This window comes from Lacerta agilis, chromosome 5 (assembly GCF_009819535.1).
Source record: "Lacerta agilis isolate rLacAgi1 chromosome 5, rLacAgi1.pri, whole genome shotgun sequence".
Taxonomy (NCBI): Eukaryota; Metazoa; Chordata; class Lepidosauria; order Squamata; family Lacertidae; genus Lacerta; species Lacerta agilis.
The window spans coordinates 46,446,592-46,464,862 of NC_046316.1; the positions used below are offsets into that span (position 1 = coordinate 46,446,592).

General features: G+C 42.9%; 1 protein-coding gene across 3 annotated transcripts in view; it reads right to left on the reverse strand.

Annotated features, from left to right (window-relative positions):
* ATRNL1 (attractin like 1) overlaps window positions 1-18,271 on the reverse strand; it is a 505,113-nt gene that overhangs the window by 253,303 nt on the left and 233,539 nt on the right. For all 3 annotated transcript variants that reach the window (XM_033149571.1, XM_033149570.1, XM_033149569.1), the window contains one exon: window positions 10,906-10,967. In XM_033149571.1, the coding sequence (XP_033005462.1) occupies window positions 10,906-10,967 (62 nt within the window). The remainder of the gene's footprint in view (window positions 1-10,905; window positions 10,968-18,271) is intronic.

Here is an 18,271-nt window from a genome sequence, read left to right on the forward strand (position 1 = left end):
TGTGGAACCAGCATACAAACAGCTGGTCAGTACCTCTCCTTTCAACATAGCTGAGCTGTTAAGGTACAGAAACACCTACTTCATAAAAATGAAATGCTGTGTTGGCCATGCAGCTTAATTAAATTATAGGACCAACTCAAACCAGAATTACCAGCAACAAGATCTAATAGAATCTCCAACCATCACATTTCACAACTGAATGAGTAGGACTGTCATGAATTCGCAGGGCAAAAGGGAGAAGGAAGAGGAGGAAGAGGATCCTGGCGAAGAGTGTAGATGGGACTGTGACTGGGAAGGAGAGGTTGGTGTAGGACAGTGTTTTTCAACCACTGTTCCGTGGCACACTAGTGTGCCGCGAGATGTTGCCTGGTGTGCCGTGGGAAAAATTGAAAAATTACTTTATATATAGTCAATATAGGCACAGAGTTAATTTTTTTAACATTTTCTAATGGTGGTGTGCCTCGTGATTTTTTCCCTGAAACAAGTGTACCTTTGCCCAAAAAAGGTTGAAAAACACTGGTGTAGGAAGTACTCATGAGGTGATGGAGGATGGCAAGGGGATGGGGATCAGTGCACAGGAAACAGAACAGCAGGATCCATGGTGGGCTCTGAGGCATAGAAAGGGGCTGGAGGCTGAGGCAGGCAGGAGCCCACAGCCCAGCTCAGGGGCGTCGTAGGGTGGGGGCGGTGGGGGCGGGCCGCCCCTGGTGCCGCCCCTAGGCGGGTGTGTGCAGTGCTGCTGCTCCCGGGGTGACGGAGGGAGCGGCGGCGCGTCCCACCACTCCCATGCGCCGCCGCTCCCTCCGTCACCCCGGGAGCAGCAGCGCTGCATGGACGAGGCTCCCGAAGTGGCGGCCCGGCATACCCCAGGGGCGGGGGCGTCGCTGCGCGCGCGTGCGTCATGACGCACACGCAGCGATGCCCCGCCCCCAGGGATGCCGGGCCGCCGCTTTCCGGAGCCTCGGTGGGCTGCAAAGAGCCCCGAAGCCGCAGCCTCGCAGCCCTTTGCGCTATGGCTGCGGCTTCGGGGCTCTTTGTAGCCCGCCGATGCCCCCAAGCCCCCGCCCGGCATACCCCAGGGGGCGGGGCGTCGCCCCGCGCGTGTGCGTCATGACGCACACGCAGCGATGCCCCGCCCCCGGGGATGCCGGGCCGCCGCTTTCCGGAGCCTCGGTGGGCTGCAAAGAGCCCCGAAGCCGCAGCCTGGCAGCCCTTTGCGCTATGGCTGCGGCTTCGGGGCTCTTTGTAGCCCGCCGATGCTCCCAAGCCCCCGCCCGGCATACCCCAGGGGGCGGGGCGTCGCCGCGCGCGCGTGCGTCATGACGCACACGCAGCGATGCCCCGCCCCCGGGGATGCCGGGCCGCCGCTTTCCGGAGCCTCGGTGGGCTGCAAAGAGCCCCGAAGCCGCAGCCTGGCAGCCCTTTGCGCTATGGCTGCGGCTTCGGGGCTCTTTGTAGCCCGCCGATGCTCCCAAGCCCCCGCCCGGCATACCCCAGGGGGCGGGGCGTCGCCGCGCGCGCGTGCGTCATGACGCACACGCAGCGATGCCCCGCCCCCGGGGATGCCGGGCTGCCGCTTTCCGGAGCCTCGGTGGGTGGCAAAGAGCCCCGAAGCCGCAGCCTGGCAGCCCTTTGCGCTATGGCTGCGGCTTCGGGGCTCTTTGTAGCCCGCCGATGCTCCCAAGCCCCCGCCCGGCATACCCCAGGGGCGGGGGCGTCGACGCACACGCAGCGATGCCCCGCCCCCGGGGATGCCGGGCCGTCGCCGCGCGTGCGTGCGTCATGACGTCATGACGCACGCACGCGCCACGATGCCCCGCCCCCCAGGGGTGCCCCTTGGCTTCCCGCCCCGGGCAGCCGAGGGGCTAGGAACGCCCCTGGCCCAGCTCACTAGCTGACTGGGGGGGGTATTGGTAGCTAAGGTGGTGTGTGATTTCTTAGGTGGAGTAGGGTCAGAAGACTTGTGGGTTGCATGCTTCAACTAGCCCAGATGTTGCAGTCAGCATGCAAAGTATAAAGTGGAACAGAACTAATGTCTGCTCAACTTCCCAGGTTGGTTGGACCATGGGCTTGGATGTTCTAGGGAGCTCTTTGTGACTATGCATGTATGGGACTGACCTCCAGGTGCCCTGACCCCTGGATCAGCTGCAGAGACGGGAACCAGGCCTGATTGGACCTTGGACTTTGCCCTGTGGGATTGTGCACTCCAGAGGGACTTGCCACCAGGTGGCTCAGGACAATGACAAACAGAATGGTGATTTGAAGCACATATGTAGTTGCTGTGACTTTGTTACCGTGTTAATCATGGAGACCACCATCTCCCTTTCTTGAAGTCAGCAGGAGGAGGCCTTCCAATTTCTGAGACTGTCTCTCTTGACATTCCAAAAAATCTGGCCATATGTCTAGACTCAACTCAGACCTAGGTCCACCAGGATTATGTCTGCATCACTGTGGGTTGTTCAGCTTCCAAACAATTGTTGTTGTTGTTCAGTCGTTCAGTCGTGTCCGACTCTTCGTGACCCCATGGACCAGAGCACGCCAGGCACGCCTATCCTTCACTGCCTCTCGCAGTTTGGCCAAACTCATGTTAGTAGATTCAAGAACACTGTCCAACCAACTCATCCTCTGTCGTCCCCTTCTCCTTGTGCCCTCCATCTTTCCCAACATCAGGGTCTTTTCTAGGGATTCTTCTCTTCTCATGAGGTGGCCAAAGTACTGGAGCCTCAACTTCAGGATCTGTCCTTCTAGTGAGTACTCAGGGCTGATTTCTTTGAGAATGGATAGGTTTGATCTTCTTGCAGTCCACGGGACTCTCAAGAGTCTCTTCCAGCACCATAATTCAAAAGCATCAATTCTACGGCGATCAGCCTTCTTTATGGTCCAGCTCTCACTTCCGTACATTACTACTGGGAAAACCATAGCTTTAACTATACGGACTTTTGTCGGCAAGGTGATGTCTTTGCTTTTTAAGATGCTGTCTAGGTTTGTCATTGCTTTTCTCCCAAGAAGCAGGCGTCTTCTGATTTCGTGACTGCTGTCACCATCTGCAGTGATCATGGAACCCAAGAAAGTGAAATCTCTCACTGCCTCCATTTCTTCCCCTTCTATTTGCCAGGAGGTGATGGGACCAGTGGCCATGATCTTAGTTTTTTTGATGTTCCAAACAATAGAGGCTTTTAAATCTGGCAAAGCCAACATATTGGCAGCGGTGTCACACACAAAAATCACTGCTTGTCTTTTAATCATATATATATGAAAGTGTAGTTGAGACCATGATTTGCCAAAAAACAACACAAAGGTACAGCTCAGCAAGATTGAAATGGAGGAATCTGACATCATGGATATGTTGCTCTACCTTGATGCGTGTTGGAATTTCTCAAATTTGCTTTTCTGCTTAAAGAAAACAAACTTAATTTAATTCTGATCAAGAAATTGAATCATTTGTGAATAAATTCTACAGAGATTTCAACAGTATGCGTCTTGCACAGCACAAGAACAGGAAACAGGCCTGTCAATATTTTCAACTAGAAAATTTTTAAAGCTCTGCTGCAAATCAACAAATCAACCTGCAGAGGTTTTTTTCTGTGATGGAATGAAAAAGGTAAACTGACAAACATTAACTATATCTTACAGTAGCAAATTCCAAAGTTTATGCATTGTGTGAAGAACTACATCTTATAGTCTGTCCTGAATTTTCCAACAGACAATGGCATTAGGAATTGTTGTTGTTCAGTCGTTCAGTTGTGTCCGACTCTTCATGACCCCATGGACCAGAGCACGCCAGGCACACCTATCCTTCACTGCCTCTCGCAGTTTGGCCAACTCATGTTAGTAGCTTCGAGAACACTGTCCAACCATCTCATCCTCTGTCGTCCCCTTCTCCTTGTGCCCTCCATCTTTCCCAACATCAGGGTCTTTTCTAGGGATTCTTCTCTTCTCATGAGGTGGCCAAAGTACTGGAGCCTCAACTTCAGGATCTGTCCTTCTAGTGAGCACTCAGGGCTGATTTCTTTGAGAATGGATAGGTTTGATCTTCTTGCAGTCCATGGGACTCTCAAGAGTCTCCTCCAGCACCATAATTCAAAAGCATCAATTCTTCGGCGATCAGCCTTCTTTATGGTCCAGCTCTCACTTCCGTACATTACTACTGGGAAAACCATAGCTTTAACTATACGGACCTTTGTTGGCAAGGTGATGTCTTTGCTTTTTAAGATGCTGTCTAGGTTTGTCATTGCTTTTCTCCCAAGAAGCAGGCGTCTTCTAATTTCGTGACTGCTGTCACCATCTGCAGTGATCATGGAACCCAAGAAAGTGAAATCTCTCACTGCCTCCATTTCTTCCCCTTCTATTTGCCAGGAGGTGATGGGACCAGTGGCCATGATCTTAGTTTTTTTGATGTTGAGCTTCAGACCATATTTTGCGCTCTCCTCTTTCACCCTCATTAAAAGATTCTTTAATTCCTCCTCACTTTCTGCCATCAAGGTAGTATCATCAGCATATCTGAGGTTGTTGATATTTTTTCCGGCAATCTTAATTCCGGTTTGGGATTCATCCAGTCCAGCCTTTCGCATGATGAATTCTGCATATAAGTTAAATAAGCAGGGAGACAATATACAGCCTTGTCGTACTCCTTTCCCAATTTTGAACCAATCAGTTGTTCCATATCCAGTTCTAACTGTAGCTTCTTGTCCCACATAGAGATTTCTCAGGAGACAAATGAGGTGATCCGGCACTCCCATTTCTTTAAGAACTTGCCATAGTTTGCTGTGGTCGACACAGTCAAATGCTTTTGCGTAGTCAATGAAGCAGAAGTAGATGTTTTGCTGGAACTCTCTAGCTTTCTCCATAATCCAGCGCATGTTTGCAATTTGGTCTCTGGTTCCTCTGCCCCTTCGAAATCCAGCTTGCACTTCTGGGAGTTCTCGGTCCACATACTGCTTAAGCCTGCCTTGTAGAATTTTAAGCATAACCTTGCTAGCGTGTGAAATGAGTGCAATTGTGCGGTAGTTGGAGCATTCTTTGGCACTGCCCTTCTTTGGGATTGGGATGTAGACTGATCTTCTCCAATCCTCTGGCCACTGCTGAGTTTTCCAAACTTGCCCTTCATGGATCACTGCCTTGTCGTGGCGAAGGGGCTTGAATTACTCAGGGAAGCTATGGACAGGTCAAGATGGACAGGTCATGGTGGAGAGTTTGGACCAAACGTGATCCACCTGGAGGAGGAACTGGCAACCCACTCCAGTATCCCTGCCAAGAAAACTCCATGGACAAAGACAACAGGCATTAGGAATAGTGAAAGGCAAATTCCCCATTCTTCAATTTATAACTGGCTTTTTATACATGAAAATTTCAGATGACTCTTAATGTTTGTTGAGAGTTCTCTCTAGCTTATGATGTTTGCACATGCATGTTGAGAGGCATTATTATTTTGCATCTCAGGAATAGTAGTTCATCTCCCTGGCACCCATTTTACTGCACAAGCCTTGATGGAAAGTTACTTAGAAAGAGATGAATTAAAGACAACAGCCCACTTTTACAAAGTTTACAATAAATAATCAAAATAATTGATCAACCTAAATAAAGAAGATGCTTGCCAAACAAAATACTGCTTAACTAGTTTCTATGGTCACATATACTTCAAAACAGTAAACAAAGTGCTTCCTTTAGATTAAGAGGTTAAGTTTTTTTCATGCACCTACTAAGCAGTTTTTTCAGCTTTAATGTTAAGTATACATGTGCAGAATTCCATTTACTATTCCAGGTTGGAGATTATCTCCTTGAGGAAATGGCACTCAACTCATAATATATGTGAGCATTGTAGGCAGGCAAATTCATATTCAAATCAAGTAATTACAGACTTCAGCAACATATTTAATTGGGGAAGCAAATCAGATATACATGTGAACAGGATTCCTGCACTTTGTGGAGCCAACTAGAATAATAAGGAGTGATTGATATTTTGCTAATCAAGAATTATTTTAGTGGTTGATTTCCTATGAACTATGCCACATTCTTTCACTTATTTTGAAAATATGATTTGCAAGGCATGAGTGTCGCAGAACAGGATGTCAGTTGAAGCTGAGCAATCACCTCTTCACAACTTGTACGAGTCAACAGTGTGAAGAAAAGAAGGTACAGTGACATGGCATCTGAAGTTGTTCATCTAAGCAGAGTTCAAGAGATGTCAGTGGATCTATAAACCTTCATGCCAAAGCAAGAAATCAAGAACTGGAAAAAAATGAATATGGCATACTAGACAATTTGGCTGTTTTGGGCCATGACAGCACAATGCTATGTGGCTCCAGTTCTTCCTTGGAGGACTGATTTCAGAAGGGGATACAGGGGGACCGAGCTCAGTGTTCTATGCTATTTAGTATCTTCATGAAACTGCTACTATCTCAGCATATTATTACTATGCTAATATAACCATTCTCAGGTGGACTATCTATAAAGAATTAGCTCACTTGCAACTCCTTCTTCTCTACTGGCATTAAAACACCACTTTTTAGCCAGAAATGTAAGTAAAGTTAAAACATGGGTTATATAAAATAAAATAAACTATTAAAATGCAAGTGCAATCAAAAGCCATTTAAATGATAATGTGTGGTTTTGCTTCTGAAGTGGAATTCTCAAATTAAGTAGCAGAACCCAAATTCATTTTAAACTCACCATACAGAGAACAGTGCTGTTTTGCATAGAAGATATGTCTATTTATATCTGTTGCTTATACTTCTGTTAACAGTGCCACTCACTTAGCCACTTTACTCCCTATAAATTGTGCCTAGCAATTATACTTGTTTCCATCATAACACAGTAAGAGCTGACAATGGACGGATGTCCACAGTTTACAAGATTAGTAATATCATTCAAAAACAGTTATTACAGGTAACTTCATCCTATAAACCAACTTGTTTGAACCCAACTAAATGTCACCCAAAACTTGGCAAGGTGGAAAAATCTACCATTCTACCATAGAAAGCCCACTGGTCTTTAGTTTCAGGGCACGGATTGTGCTCCATATATTCAAACCTGGAGCCATTTTGGTAACTGAATGACCCATTAGACTACCTAAAGCACATTCCCTCTACAGAGAATAACTGGTAGCCATGACCTTCTTGGTGAGTAGTAGTACAATAGAGAAAGATGACTGGAAGGACTAATCAGTGGATTTTACTCTTTAGAAATTCAACTGGATTTGACATATTTATGTTACCAAATTCTCTATCATGTCAAACACATGAAAATCATGCATAATCTAAATAGATTTTGGTACTTAATCCCATGTCAGATAAAGGATGCATCATGTGCCAGAAAAAAGCTTAATTGACAGCATGTGCTTAACATACAGTGACAAAGCTCTCACAATTTAACAACATGCTGTCAAATGAAAGCAAATACTCCGTAAACATCTTATAGTATATGGCCTAATAAAGTTCGAGATTTGAACTCTAGTAACTCTGCAGTACCTCCTTTCATCTAGTTCAAAGAAGAAATAAAAAAAGATTTATAGTCAGGGTAGTTTAATTTTTCAAAAACGGAAATAGATCTTTATAGGATAAATAAAACTTCTGACCCGTTAAGTGTGATTCTGTTTCTGTTACTCCTGGAAAAGACTTTCATATTTTATACATTCTGCACCTATGCTGAAGGATAAAATATTTTATATTTCTTCAAAGAAATGAAGTTGATTTAAAACATAATGTGTGACTGGATGCATGAATGTCTATTTTATTCCACATAAATGCTTCAGGAAGCTAGTGCATGCAATGTGTTCCTTCCCCAAAGGACAAGGTTAAACAGAAATGCACCCCTGTCCTTCACATGATACATTTAGTATGCATTCCACAATGCACATGGATATTAATTTCCATATCAGAAGAAGTACATGCAATAATTTACGCTTGGATAATCTACAAGAAGCTTAAAAGGGAGAATAGCTGTTAATCTTTTATTCTGACACCTGGCTACCCTAGTGCCCAAGCCTATGTCCCTATACCCTGCTCATTGAGCTCCCAGGTTTCAACCATTCCACAGCTGGTTTCACTACCTTTGCTCTGGTGAGTATTTAAGGGTATCACCTCTAGATATCTCTGCTTCCAGGAACAGGATACAATGGTAGGCGCAACTATCCAGTGTTATTCTGTATCAGCTATCATATTTTATATCAGCTACCAATTAAATCAGACTATTTGGTCATAGCTCACAGCCTACTTTATGCAGCAAATTTCCACTAAAATCTATAAGGCTACATTATGACTGCACATGAGTAGATAGTATATGGACTGCAGCCTTTCTGCATTTTGTTACCTGTTGTTCTTTCCAAACTGTCCTTTAGAGTCTGATTGTAGGTTGTTTTCACTTAAATTGATTTATGAATATAAAATGTAATCAGAAAGCTATGCAGTCGTGCCATTGTAAACTAGACCTCTATATGGACATTAAAGTCATGCCTGAGCTGCAGTATGAACATTAGAAGGCTGATCCTAAATTCAATCAAGAAACTGAAAAGCTACATACTAGCTCATGAAAAAAGACAAAGAAATTCAAAGATCCTGTAGCCTTTTCATTTCAGAAAATGCCCTGATACATTTTGAGCTTTACTGCTTTTCCTCTCTATGCTACTACAATTCATACATATTAACCATTTTACGCAAACCCTTTTATTATAAAATCAACATGTTCACACTGTGTAATGTATTTTTATTGGGTGACATGAATAAATTGATTTTATAATAAAAGCACTTCAAAATAAAGGTACCAGTATTCTTCAAACTTTCCCCATTGTCTATTTTAATATGAATGTACAAAGCACAGTTCCCATGTTACTCATGGCAAAAATCTGCCACTTGCAGGCCTGCCTGTTCACAGCTTCTCTGCCTGTGATCCAAGTCATCCGCTTTCCAATAACTGCAGAGGAGTTGGAATTCAGGCTCCCCCCATCACCAAACACCTAACCTGCTACTACCTAAGAAGGAAAATCATAATAGATTGGGCAGTAATGGCAACAGGCAGCAACTCAGCAGGTCTTTATGGTCCTATAGCCCTTTGTTAACTATCTTACTCTTCTCCTTTCTATATAACTTCCCCGTTTTTTCACTGTCTGCGGCATGTCCACTTTCTCTGTGCACCCTTCTCTCTTAGCACCATCCCTCTATCTCAGGCATCCCCAAACTTCAGGCCTCCAGATGTTTTGGACTACAATTCCCATCATCCCTGACCACTGGTTCTGTTAGCTAGGGATCATGGGAGTTGTAGGCCAAAACATCTGGAGGGCCGCAGTTTGGGGGTGCCTGCTCTATCTGCACCAAAAGGTGTGTGTGTGTGTGTGTGATAATAAATATCTGCCCCAGAGACTCACAAATGGTAGAATGTAAATCTGTTAAGCCATTGCCAAGAACCAAGCTAAAAAGAATTACAGAACCCCCCTTTTTTTGCTCCACCATTTCATTGATTGGGATAGAAGAGCAGTAAGTCAAAGGGGGATAGAGTGTTTAATGAAGAGGCTTTCCATGTGGAATAAAATGTCATGGACATTTGACAACTGAGGCTATAAACTCCACTTACTGTAGACAAGTGACATATGTAATTGTTTGTAATGTAAAATCTAAAACATAAATGAACCTTCAAACAAAATTGAAATGCATTTTGGAGTTATTGTAGTTTTTCACTCTATTTGAAAATACATAATATGCAAAATAAAAAGTTATTAGTGAAAACTTAATAGCCAAGGGTTTATACTTGTCATACAGTCTTTGAAGCTAAATGGTAACATCCAATATTGCTCATACTCAGAATGGACCCATTTAAATCAATAGACAAGTAATTTAAGTGTGTCTTAGTTGATTATTGTCCATCATCTGCAATCCCTTCTTTGTTCCCAAAATGAACTGTGAGATAAGATTTACTCAGACATATATTGGATGTAGGTGTGTGTGTGTGTGTATGTATGTATGTATGTGTATGTATATACACACACACACAGAGAGAGAGAGAGAGAGAGAGAGAGAGAGAGAGAGAGAGAACCAAAGCAGATTAAAAGGGCTCATTGGACTGGTGCAGATAACAATCTATGGTTAAGAGATCTAGAGTAAGCTGCTGCACTAGGTGCTTACCTGCTCTCTCATACTAATTCCCCCCACATGACTTCATCATGGTTAAAATATGTTAGCACCAATCATAGTAATGATATATCACTACTCATTGGTTAATCAAAACAGAAAAAAGGGAGAAATGATATGGGGGAGTGGAAGGAGGTTACAATTGCAGAGGAGGCAGAGGAAGAATGGGAGTAGCAGCAGTTCAAGTCCTCTTGCTGCTCTGCTGCAAAAGCTGCCAGCAAAGTCAGGGCTTTAATAGCTATTAAGAGAAGAATAGAAAGACAAACCAAGCAGCTCTCAGCCACAACTGTAAGCTCCCACCCTCAACTGGTTTGGCTCCCCAAAATGAAACTGGAACAGACCGCCAAAATTTACTATCTGCAAATAGGGTGGGAAATTGGAAGTGGCCGTTTTGGTTCCCCCCTAGTTGAAGCTCCTTTCCTGAAAGGAGACTCACCATTCAGAAAAAAAGCTTGCAATCAAACCTAAATAACAGCAGCACAAGCAAAGAAAAGTCTGAAATAATCAAGCCACGTAATACATACTTGTTATGATTCCAGTTTCACATGTTAGAAAAAATACTTAACCTTAAATATGGGAAGACAGTTGTCAGAATGTGAGTGTGACCATTCACAAGTCAAATCACCAAAAAAGGGGGGGAGCTGTGTTACTTCAGTACCTGCATAATGTAGACTGTGTAGTCTATGATGTTTTTAAGAATTATACAAAAGGGATAAAATATCCAAGTTTGAACATCACATAACTTCGCATATATGAATTGTAGAATTGTTGAGAGTGGAAAATTTACCTGAAGAAGGTAACAAAAAACTGTACCAGGTCCATGATGGTATTGTGTTGTGAAAATGCGATCTGAAAAGAGAAAGAAAGTGGGGGGGGGGGAACATGGTCATTTTTTTTTACTGAGGCTGCTTTAGACAAAGGTGTTCTGTGTAGTTGGTTAAATGAAAGCAGAATGGCTGAAGTCAACCTGTTGTTGATAATATACATCATTTTCTAAGGTGTACATTATGTAAGCAAATTATGTTACCAATCCATCAAGTCTAACCATTTTGAAAGGGTTTTTTTGTTTGTTTTTTACAATCAAGTGGTGTATACATTTTATCAAACACACAAACTTGCCCTGTCTAATATCTTAACTCCAGATTAAGAGCTGGATGGACTGGAAACATGAATATATTATATACAAACCTAAGTCCAATTCAATATACAGTATTTGACTTGGGTAAGAACATAATTTTAATAGCTGTATGTTATAATATTAAGGCTACAATCCTTTGCACACTTACCTGGGAATAATATGAGGGCTAGTCTTTTGTTTTTGCCTGAATTTGGAGGAACATTTGGGGAAATAATTCAGGGGTAGGGGCTTATAATTATGGTAGGGAAAGAGGGAATATTGGTGACAAAACACAGAACATGTTTTATGCTGGTTAATTAAGAGTGTTAAATTAGTACAAAGCAAATAAAATAATTCAGAAGCCGCCCTAATTCTGCCAAGTGGTAGCAAAATGCCAGGGATCTTGGCACTTAACCAGGGTTTTTGTTCCTTTGGAATGAGACACACTGGAGACTAGTGGCTTTAAGAAATATGGTTTATTTTACACATATTTACAACCTGGGTTTTGATCCAGGGAGTTCAAAACATTACATTCCAAGAGTGTTTCTTGTTGCTCATCTCATAACTTTGGAAAGATGAAACCTGTGCTGCCAGCAAAGATAATGATACAACCCAAGCAACACAATGGTGAAGATAATACAAACAATTATAAGCTAGATTATGTACATTGTTTATCAAATTTATAAGACAAAGACAAATCCTGACACAATGCCTCAGAAATTAACGAATTACCCCCACTAAAATGAACTTGTAAAATCTGGTTTTACTAGATTTTGTAAGTGCTTGCTTCTGTTTTTGGTTTTCTTGATGTTTATAGATAAGTTCATGAAGATTCCAACAACGGGTAAGTTCACCGTTGTTCGCAATGACCAAAGGATGCTGATGAAAAAGACAGGTTGCCGGCATTCTGCACCTGTTTCACCCTTGCAGTCTGACCAGTTACAAGACCGCTACGCCCCCACTGGGGCCCATTTATTGGGGCTTGTGGATAGGGGTTCTTCAGTGATATATTCTTGTTGCCTGTTGATCATCTATAACCTTGAATATCTAAGTACTTGGCTTAAGCGTAAAAAGAAGAAGAAGCATGCATGCAAATGACAATACAGGCAAGCTCTGCTCCCAGGTTCATCTGCATGCACAGAGCCATTTAAAAAAAAAATAGTCATCTACTCTTCTTGCTGCAGACTGGATTTAACAGATAGTAGGCAATTACAGATTTCCAAACCATGGTTGAATGTAGGTCTCTTGGAAGGTTCAAAATAGCTTACACTTGTCTTCTCTTTGCAACTCATCCTTAGTTTTGTGGGGGGGGGGGTTATAAAAAAACTACTTTCAATACATATTTAACATTTAAAAAACAAAAATAAAACTGCACCAGCTAATGATATCCCTAGAGTCAACCTGGTTCAGTGTTTTGTAGTATATATGCAGAACTTTCAGTAATTCTGTTTTCAATTACTTTGCAAAAAAGTACTGCACAAGTTGCTTACATGAGCATATTTCCACCTAAAGGTGATAGTCATGGAATAATTTACATCCTTGTTGCACCACAACCACATATTCTAATCCTAATCCGTTCCTTTTCCTGCATTGCCACCATATTTCCTTGCATACCTTCTTAGCATCACATTTTGTGCACTGCACCACAGCAATTTTGGGGGAATTATTAAATACTGCATCGGCTTCTGCACCTCAACTTTTTTCCTAATGAAAGTGGCTTGATTATTTATTTAATTGAAGCATTATTTCCCACTCTTCAGTCAAAAAAAGGCTCCCAGTTTATTTTTTACACAGAGTAACAATAAAATAATACCTGTTCTCAGTTTTGCAGTCTGAACGACACAACAGAAAAGAAAAATGGATGGGGGCGTGAGGGAGAGGAAAAGTGAGTGGATGGGGCTTTAAGTCTTTTCTCCTGTCTCCCAACTCATGTGCCCTATAGAAAAAACCTCTGGAAATTATTGTTACTGTATATACTTGAGTATAAGCCTAGTTTTTCAGCAATTTTTTGTGCTGAAAAAGCTGCCCTCGGCTTATACTTGAGTGAGGCGGGCGGTGGGGGTGGCGAGAAAGAAGCCCTTTCTCTCCACTTGTGCCACCACTGCCCGCTCACCCCAGTCAACCATTCCTTAAGAAGTGTACAAGAACAGTGGTTCTTTACTCTCCCCAGGTAGCTTGTTCCATTCCTGAACTGCTCGCATAAATGCAAACTTGGCAAAGGAGGAAGAGGAAGGAGCAGCCCAAAGGGCTGCTTTCGGGCTGCTCGTTCCTCCTCCTCCTCCACAGCGGCAAAGGTGAATCGGCTAATACTTGAGTCAATAAGCTTTCCCAGGTTTTTGTAGGAAAATTAGGTGCCTCGGTTTATATTCGGGTCGGCTTATACTCTGGTATATACGGTAATTCAAGTTCGGAATACATTTAATTCTTCATAATTTCCCTTTCCACAGATAATAGTACCACGGGATGTTAGATGTTGCAACACAGTGTCAGGCAGAGAATAATTTATCATGGATGAAATCATTAAGCCCAGGGGCTTACCTGGGACCAAGGGCACCAGCTCCTGGGGGCTGAGTCCTTTTGCCTTCCCCAATGCCCAAAAAACATGGAGGCAAAGCACGGAGCTGAGTGTTGCTCAGCTCCAGTGACGGCTCCTTCTCTTCCTCTTGCCATGGAGGGTCAAATCAGCTTCCCACCAGTGGCAGCACCAGGAGGAGGAGGAGCCACTGGCCACTGAAGTCACGCAACCGCCCCCAGCTCCTCCTAACGCCCTAATGACATGCACACAACATGCCTCCCTCATCGCTCTCACAAGCTTGCGCCTCTGCCTGTTGCACCCCCCCTCCCATATTTTATTCAAGTAGCCTGGATTGGGGTTTGTTTCACACAAAATATGACTGGTAAACCAAGAACAAAACCTTAATTGGTCATTGTGGTTTGTTCTAAGCAAAACATACCACAATCTCCAATTCAGACGTAATGCTAAGCCAGGGCTCATGGTTTGTTTTCTCAAGTGCTAGTGGGGAGGAATGAAAAGTGAGTGATTTGCTTGTGCATGGTAAGCTATGGTTTATGGCTTACAGCAGAGCTTTCCAAACTTTTAATGTTGCTCGCACACTTTTTAGGCATGCATCATTTCGCGATACAGTAATTCAGTTTAACTAGCAAACCAGAGATTAAGCTAACTCCTTTTAAGCCCTGGGAGGAGTGTGGGGAGCATTCACGCAACGCACCTACACAATGCAGCTGACACACTAATGAGTCACAACACACAGTTTGGAAAGTGACTTGCAGACTTTTCCCCAGTTAAAAACCAGTATCGGGCAGCAGAACGAGAAAAGACCTCTGCCTAAGGCTTTGGATATCTGTCATCAGACAGGAGGGACCATTTGGGGCTACATGAACCAATGATGTAAGACATATATTTCAGTCTGTAGGGTTTCTTCAGAGTACTAGTTTTAAATGGGAAGATAAAATACAGATAAAATATAAACAATTTCCAACAGAGTTCTATCACAGTTATATTATTAAAAAGCCATTTGTTGAAGGAGATTTTACATTCTGCACGATGGCAATAATTTTCACTTACGGTATCAGCATTCATTTGAACTGTTCACCACACATAAACAAATATATTATCAAGGAAAACTGCTGCAATCAATAATCACAGTCCAGTTGATTATACCACGGTAGTCATATGAAAATATTTTAACCTAAGTTATTTCATAAGCAGGTAAGTATGTGAATTTTCATCATATCAAAAGCCAACCAAATATACTATTAATGAATAAATGCTTATAGATTACTGAAGAAGCTTGCGAATGTAATCTCAGAGCCTCAGTCAATACCAAATCTCTCCTTTTTTAATATTTCGTAATCTCCTCTAGGAAGGCATCACCCAAGTTTTCAGTCTGGCTTGGAAGTCTATAGCAGAAACACACAGTAATGTCACTGTTGTTTCCCTCCCCTACAATTTTTACTCATATACTCTGAATCAGCCTTCCATGCCCCAGGCCATGGACCTCTTCACAAATATAAATTTCCTTTACATATAGTGCTATAGATAGTTGTCTCAGTATGGATGTTCAACTCAAATCAGAACCGTTTCTCCCCCAGTCAAATCCTATCCTAATCCCTACCTCACATTTCAAATCAAGTCCTATCTCTGTCCCTGTCAAACTCCAGCTCTTTCCTTCTCTATCCCTAATTTAAGAAACTCCCCCTGAAACTGCTAATTTTATTCTCTCCCCCACCCCCTGCTCTGGCTAGCTGTCTTGGTAGCTTAATCAGAGAGAGGCTCCAGCACTCTGGTGGAATTTCTGAGGGACTGCATCACCAGACACTGGTCTGGCTTTACTGTCTGCCACACCATCTCTTGCCAGAAGTCCTTTCTCAAGGAAGTGGAGACCTTGTCAGTAAGGCATGAGACACTTAATCTCAAGGTCGTGGGTTCAAGCCCCACATTGAGCAAAAGGGTGCCTGCATTTCAGGGAGTGGACCAAATGACCCTCGTGGTTCCTTTCAACTCGACAATTCTATGATTCTATGAAGCCAAACATTTCATGACAACAACACCTGTGCGGCCAGTGATTTACTTCCAGTATTCTCCTCTCTCTTCCTGGTCCACAACCTTCAGCAGGAAGGAGTGATGAAGAAACCCACTTGTGCCCCAAAACCCTTCAGCTTCCTGCCCACAGTCTCATAGTCCTATACTATGGTAGTTCAGGTCATAATACATGTGAAGGACATGCTCACAGGCATGATCACAAATCAAGTTTAGGAAAGTTAAGCATGATAAACCAGATTTCAAACTTCAGATTTGCAATAAATGACTCCAAACCACAAAAAGTCTAAACCAGGCTTTCTCAACCTCAACCCTCCAGTTGTTTTGAGACTACAATTCCCAGCATCCCTGACCACTGGTCCTGCTAGCTATGGATCATGGTTGTAGGCCAAAAACATCTGGAGAACCGAGGTTGAGGAAACCTGGTCTAAACCTTCCAATACTTCTCGATGACTAGGTTTTTATTTTATTCCATCCACACTAAAATACATGTTTCTGCTAGCACCAGTTATGATAGCAAAAAAAAAAAATTCGCATTAATTGCATTCTTTCATTTTTCATTGTTAATAAATTAAGAAATTATAAATAGGAAAAACAAAAAAGACAGTAAAACTTTAGCAGAGGGGTTACTAATCACTGAGCCCTGATGACATATTTAATATGATACGGTCAGGCACAATGCAAAGTAAACTGCCTGGAGAGTGCTGATATGGATACTTAAACTCTATAAAATTATTACTTCTTACAGTATCATCAAAAATTGTAATTGAATTTCTCCCTGGATAAAATTATTATGCACTCCCACAGAGCCAAAATGCATGTTCTGTCGTAGAAGGAGTTGGTATTGACAAAGTCTTAAGATTAACGCATTTTAGTGTCATTTGTCTGCTATATTTTCCCAAGGAAAACAAGTAACACCCCTTCTGACTAAGACAAACTTTCAACTTTAGAAGTACAACAGACAACAATTAGACACAAGAGGCATTTTCATTTGGAGGAACAGGAAAAGAACAAATTACAACTTACTGCCTCTTTTTACCTAAAACAAAATGCACTATATGTGAAATATCCAATAATAACTCATTTAAGACACATGACACTAATATGGGCTAATATTAAAAATGCCTTGCCATGTTGCAGGTTGTGGAGCTTCTTCTTCCTCAATATTTGATTTCCAGCTGAAATATGTGTACATATATAGACACATCTACCAGCTCTGTATTAAATCTGAGACACGTGGTAAATGAGAGGGTGATCTCTGTGGTATCTGTTCTCAACAGAGTAGAGCAGAGTTCCCACCAGGTGCAACAGGGTGGATGGGGGACCACACAAAATGGTCTCCATGAGCCAGTCATAAAAAAAATCTGGTGCTCCATGAGCCAGTCATAAAAAAAATCTGTACTGCTTTAAGCTGTGCTACTGCCCCTGCGTCCCATTCTTTGAGGCAGGTTAGGTTGAAATAAACCCTTTTTAGACAAATGCCTTCCACAGGTACAGAGAATGTGGGGGAGGGGAAGTGAAACAGCATCTACTGACCCACCTCAACATGTTTGGAGCAACATCTGAAAAAGGGACAAATGCTCTCTACATTATCACAAATGCTGAACATTCAAAGATTCCCATCTGGGTGAGGAACCTATGGCAGGCTCTGTTTTCACATATCACATCCATCAGATAGACATTGGGGAACTCATGGATGACAGTCAATGTGGGATTAAAGGTAGGTAAAGGTAAATCGACCTTGCCAATCAGAAGATCGGCAGTTTGAATCTGCGTGATGGGGTGAGTTCCCGTTGCTCTGTCCCAGCTTCTGCCAACCTAGCAGTTTGAAAGCATACCAGTGCAAGTAGATAAATAGGTACAGTACTGCTGTGGCAGGAAGGTAAACGAGATTTCCATGTCCTCTGGCACTTGTGTTCCGTGTGCCAGAAGCAGTTTAGTCATGCTGGCCACATGACCAGGAAAGCTGTCTGTGGACAAATGCTGGCTCCTTCAGCCTGAAGCGAGATGAGCGCTGCACCCTATAGTCACCTTTAACTGGACTTAACCATCCAGGGGTCCTTTACCTTTAAAGGTAGAATCCCCTTCAATGTGTTTGCTGCACAAGAGGAGAACTTTAATTTGAAAAGGGCTCTAGGGACCAACTGAGTGATGCCCTAGTGAGCATAACTATTATGCAAGGGTTTGAATCCTGGTTTTCCCCATCTTAATAGGACACTCTACATACCACATCGGATTCCTCAGTAGGACCAAAAGTATGGTGCAAAGTGGTTCCCCCCTCCAAGGCCTCTCTTTCATAATGCCAGAAGTGCTTAGGCCCTGGTGCTTTGAAGCTGACAAGAACATTAGCACACCAGGGCCTGATTGCAATCCCAGACTGGTGTCTGAATGCTTACAAACTGAAATCATTCTTCTTCATAGAAACAATTTAGTTATGAAACAGAACCTGCAGACACAGTCCTCCATTATTATAGC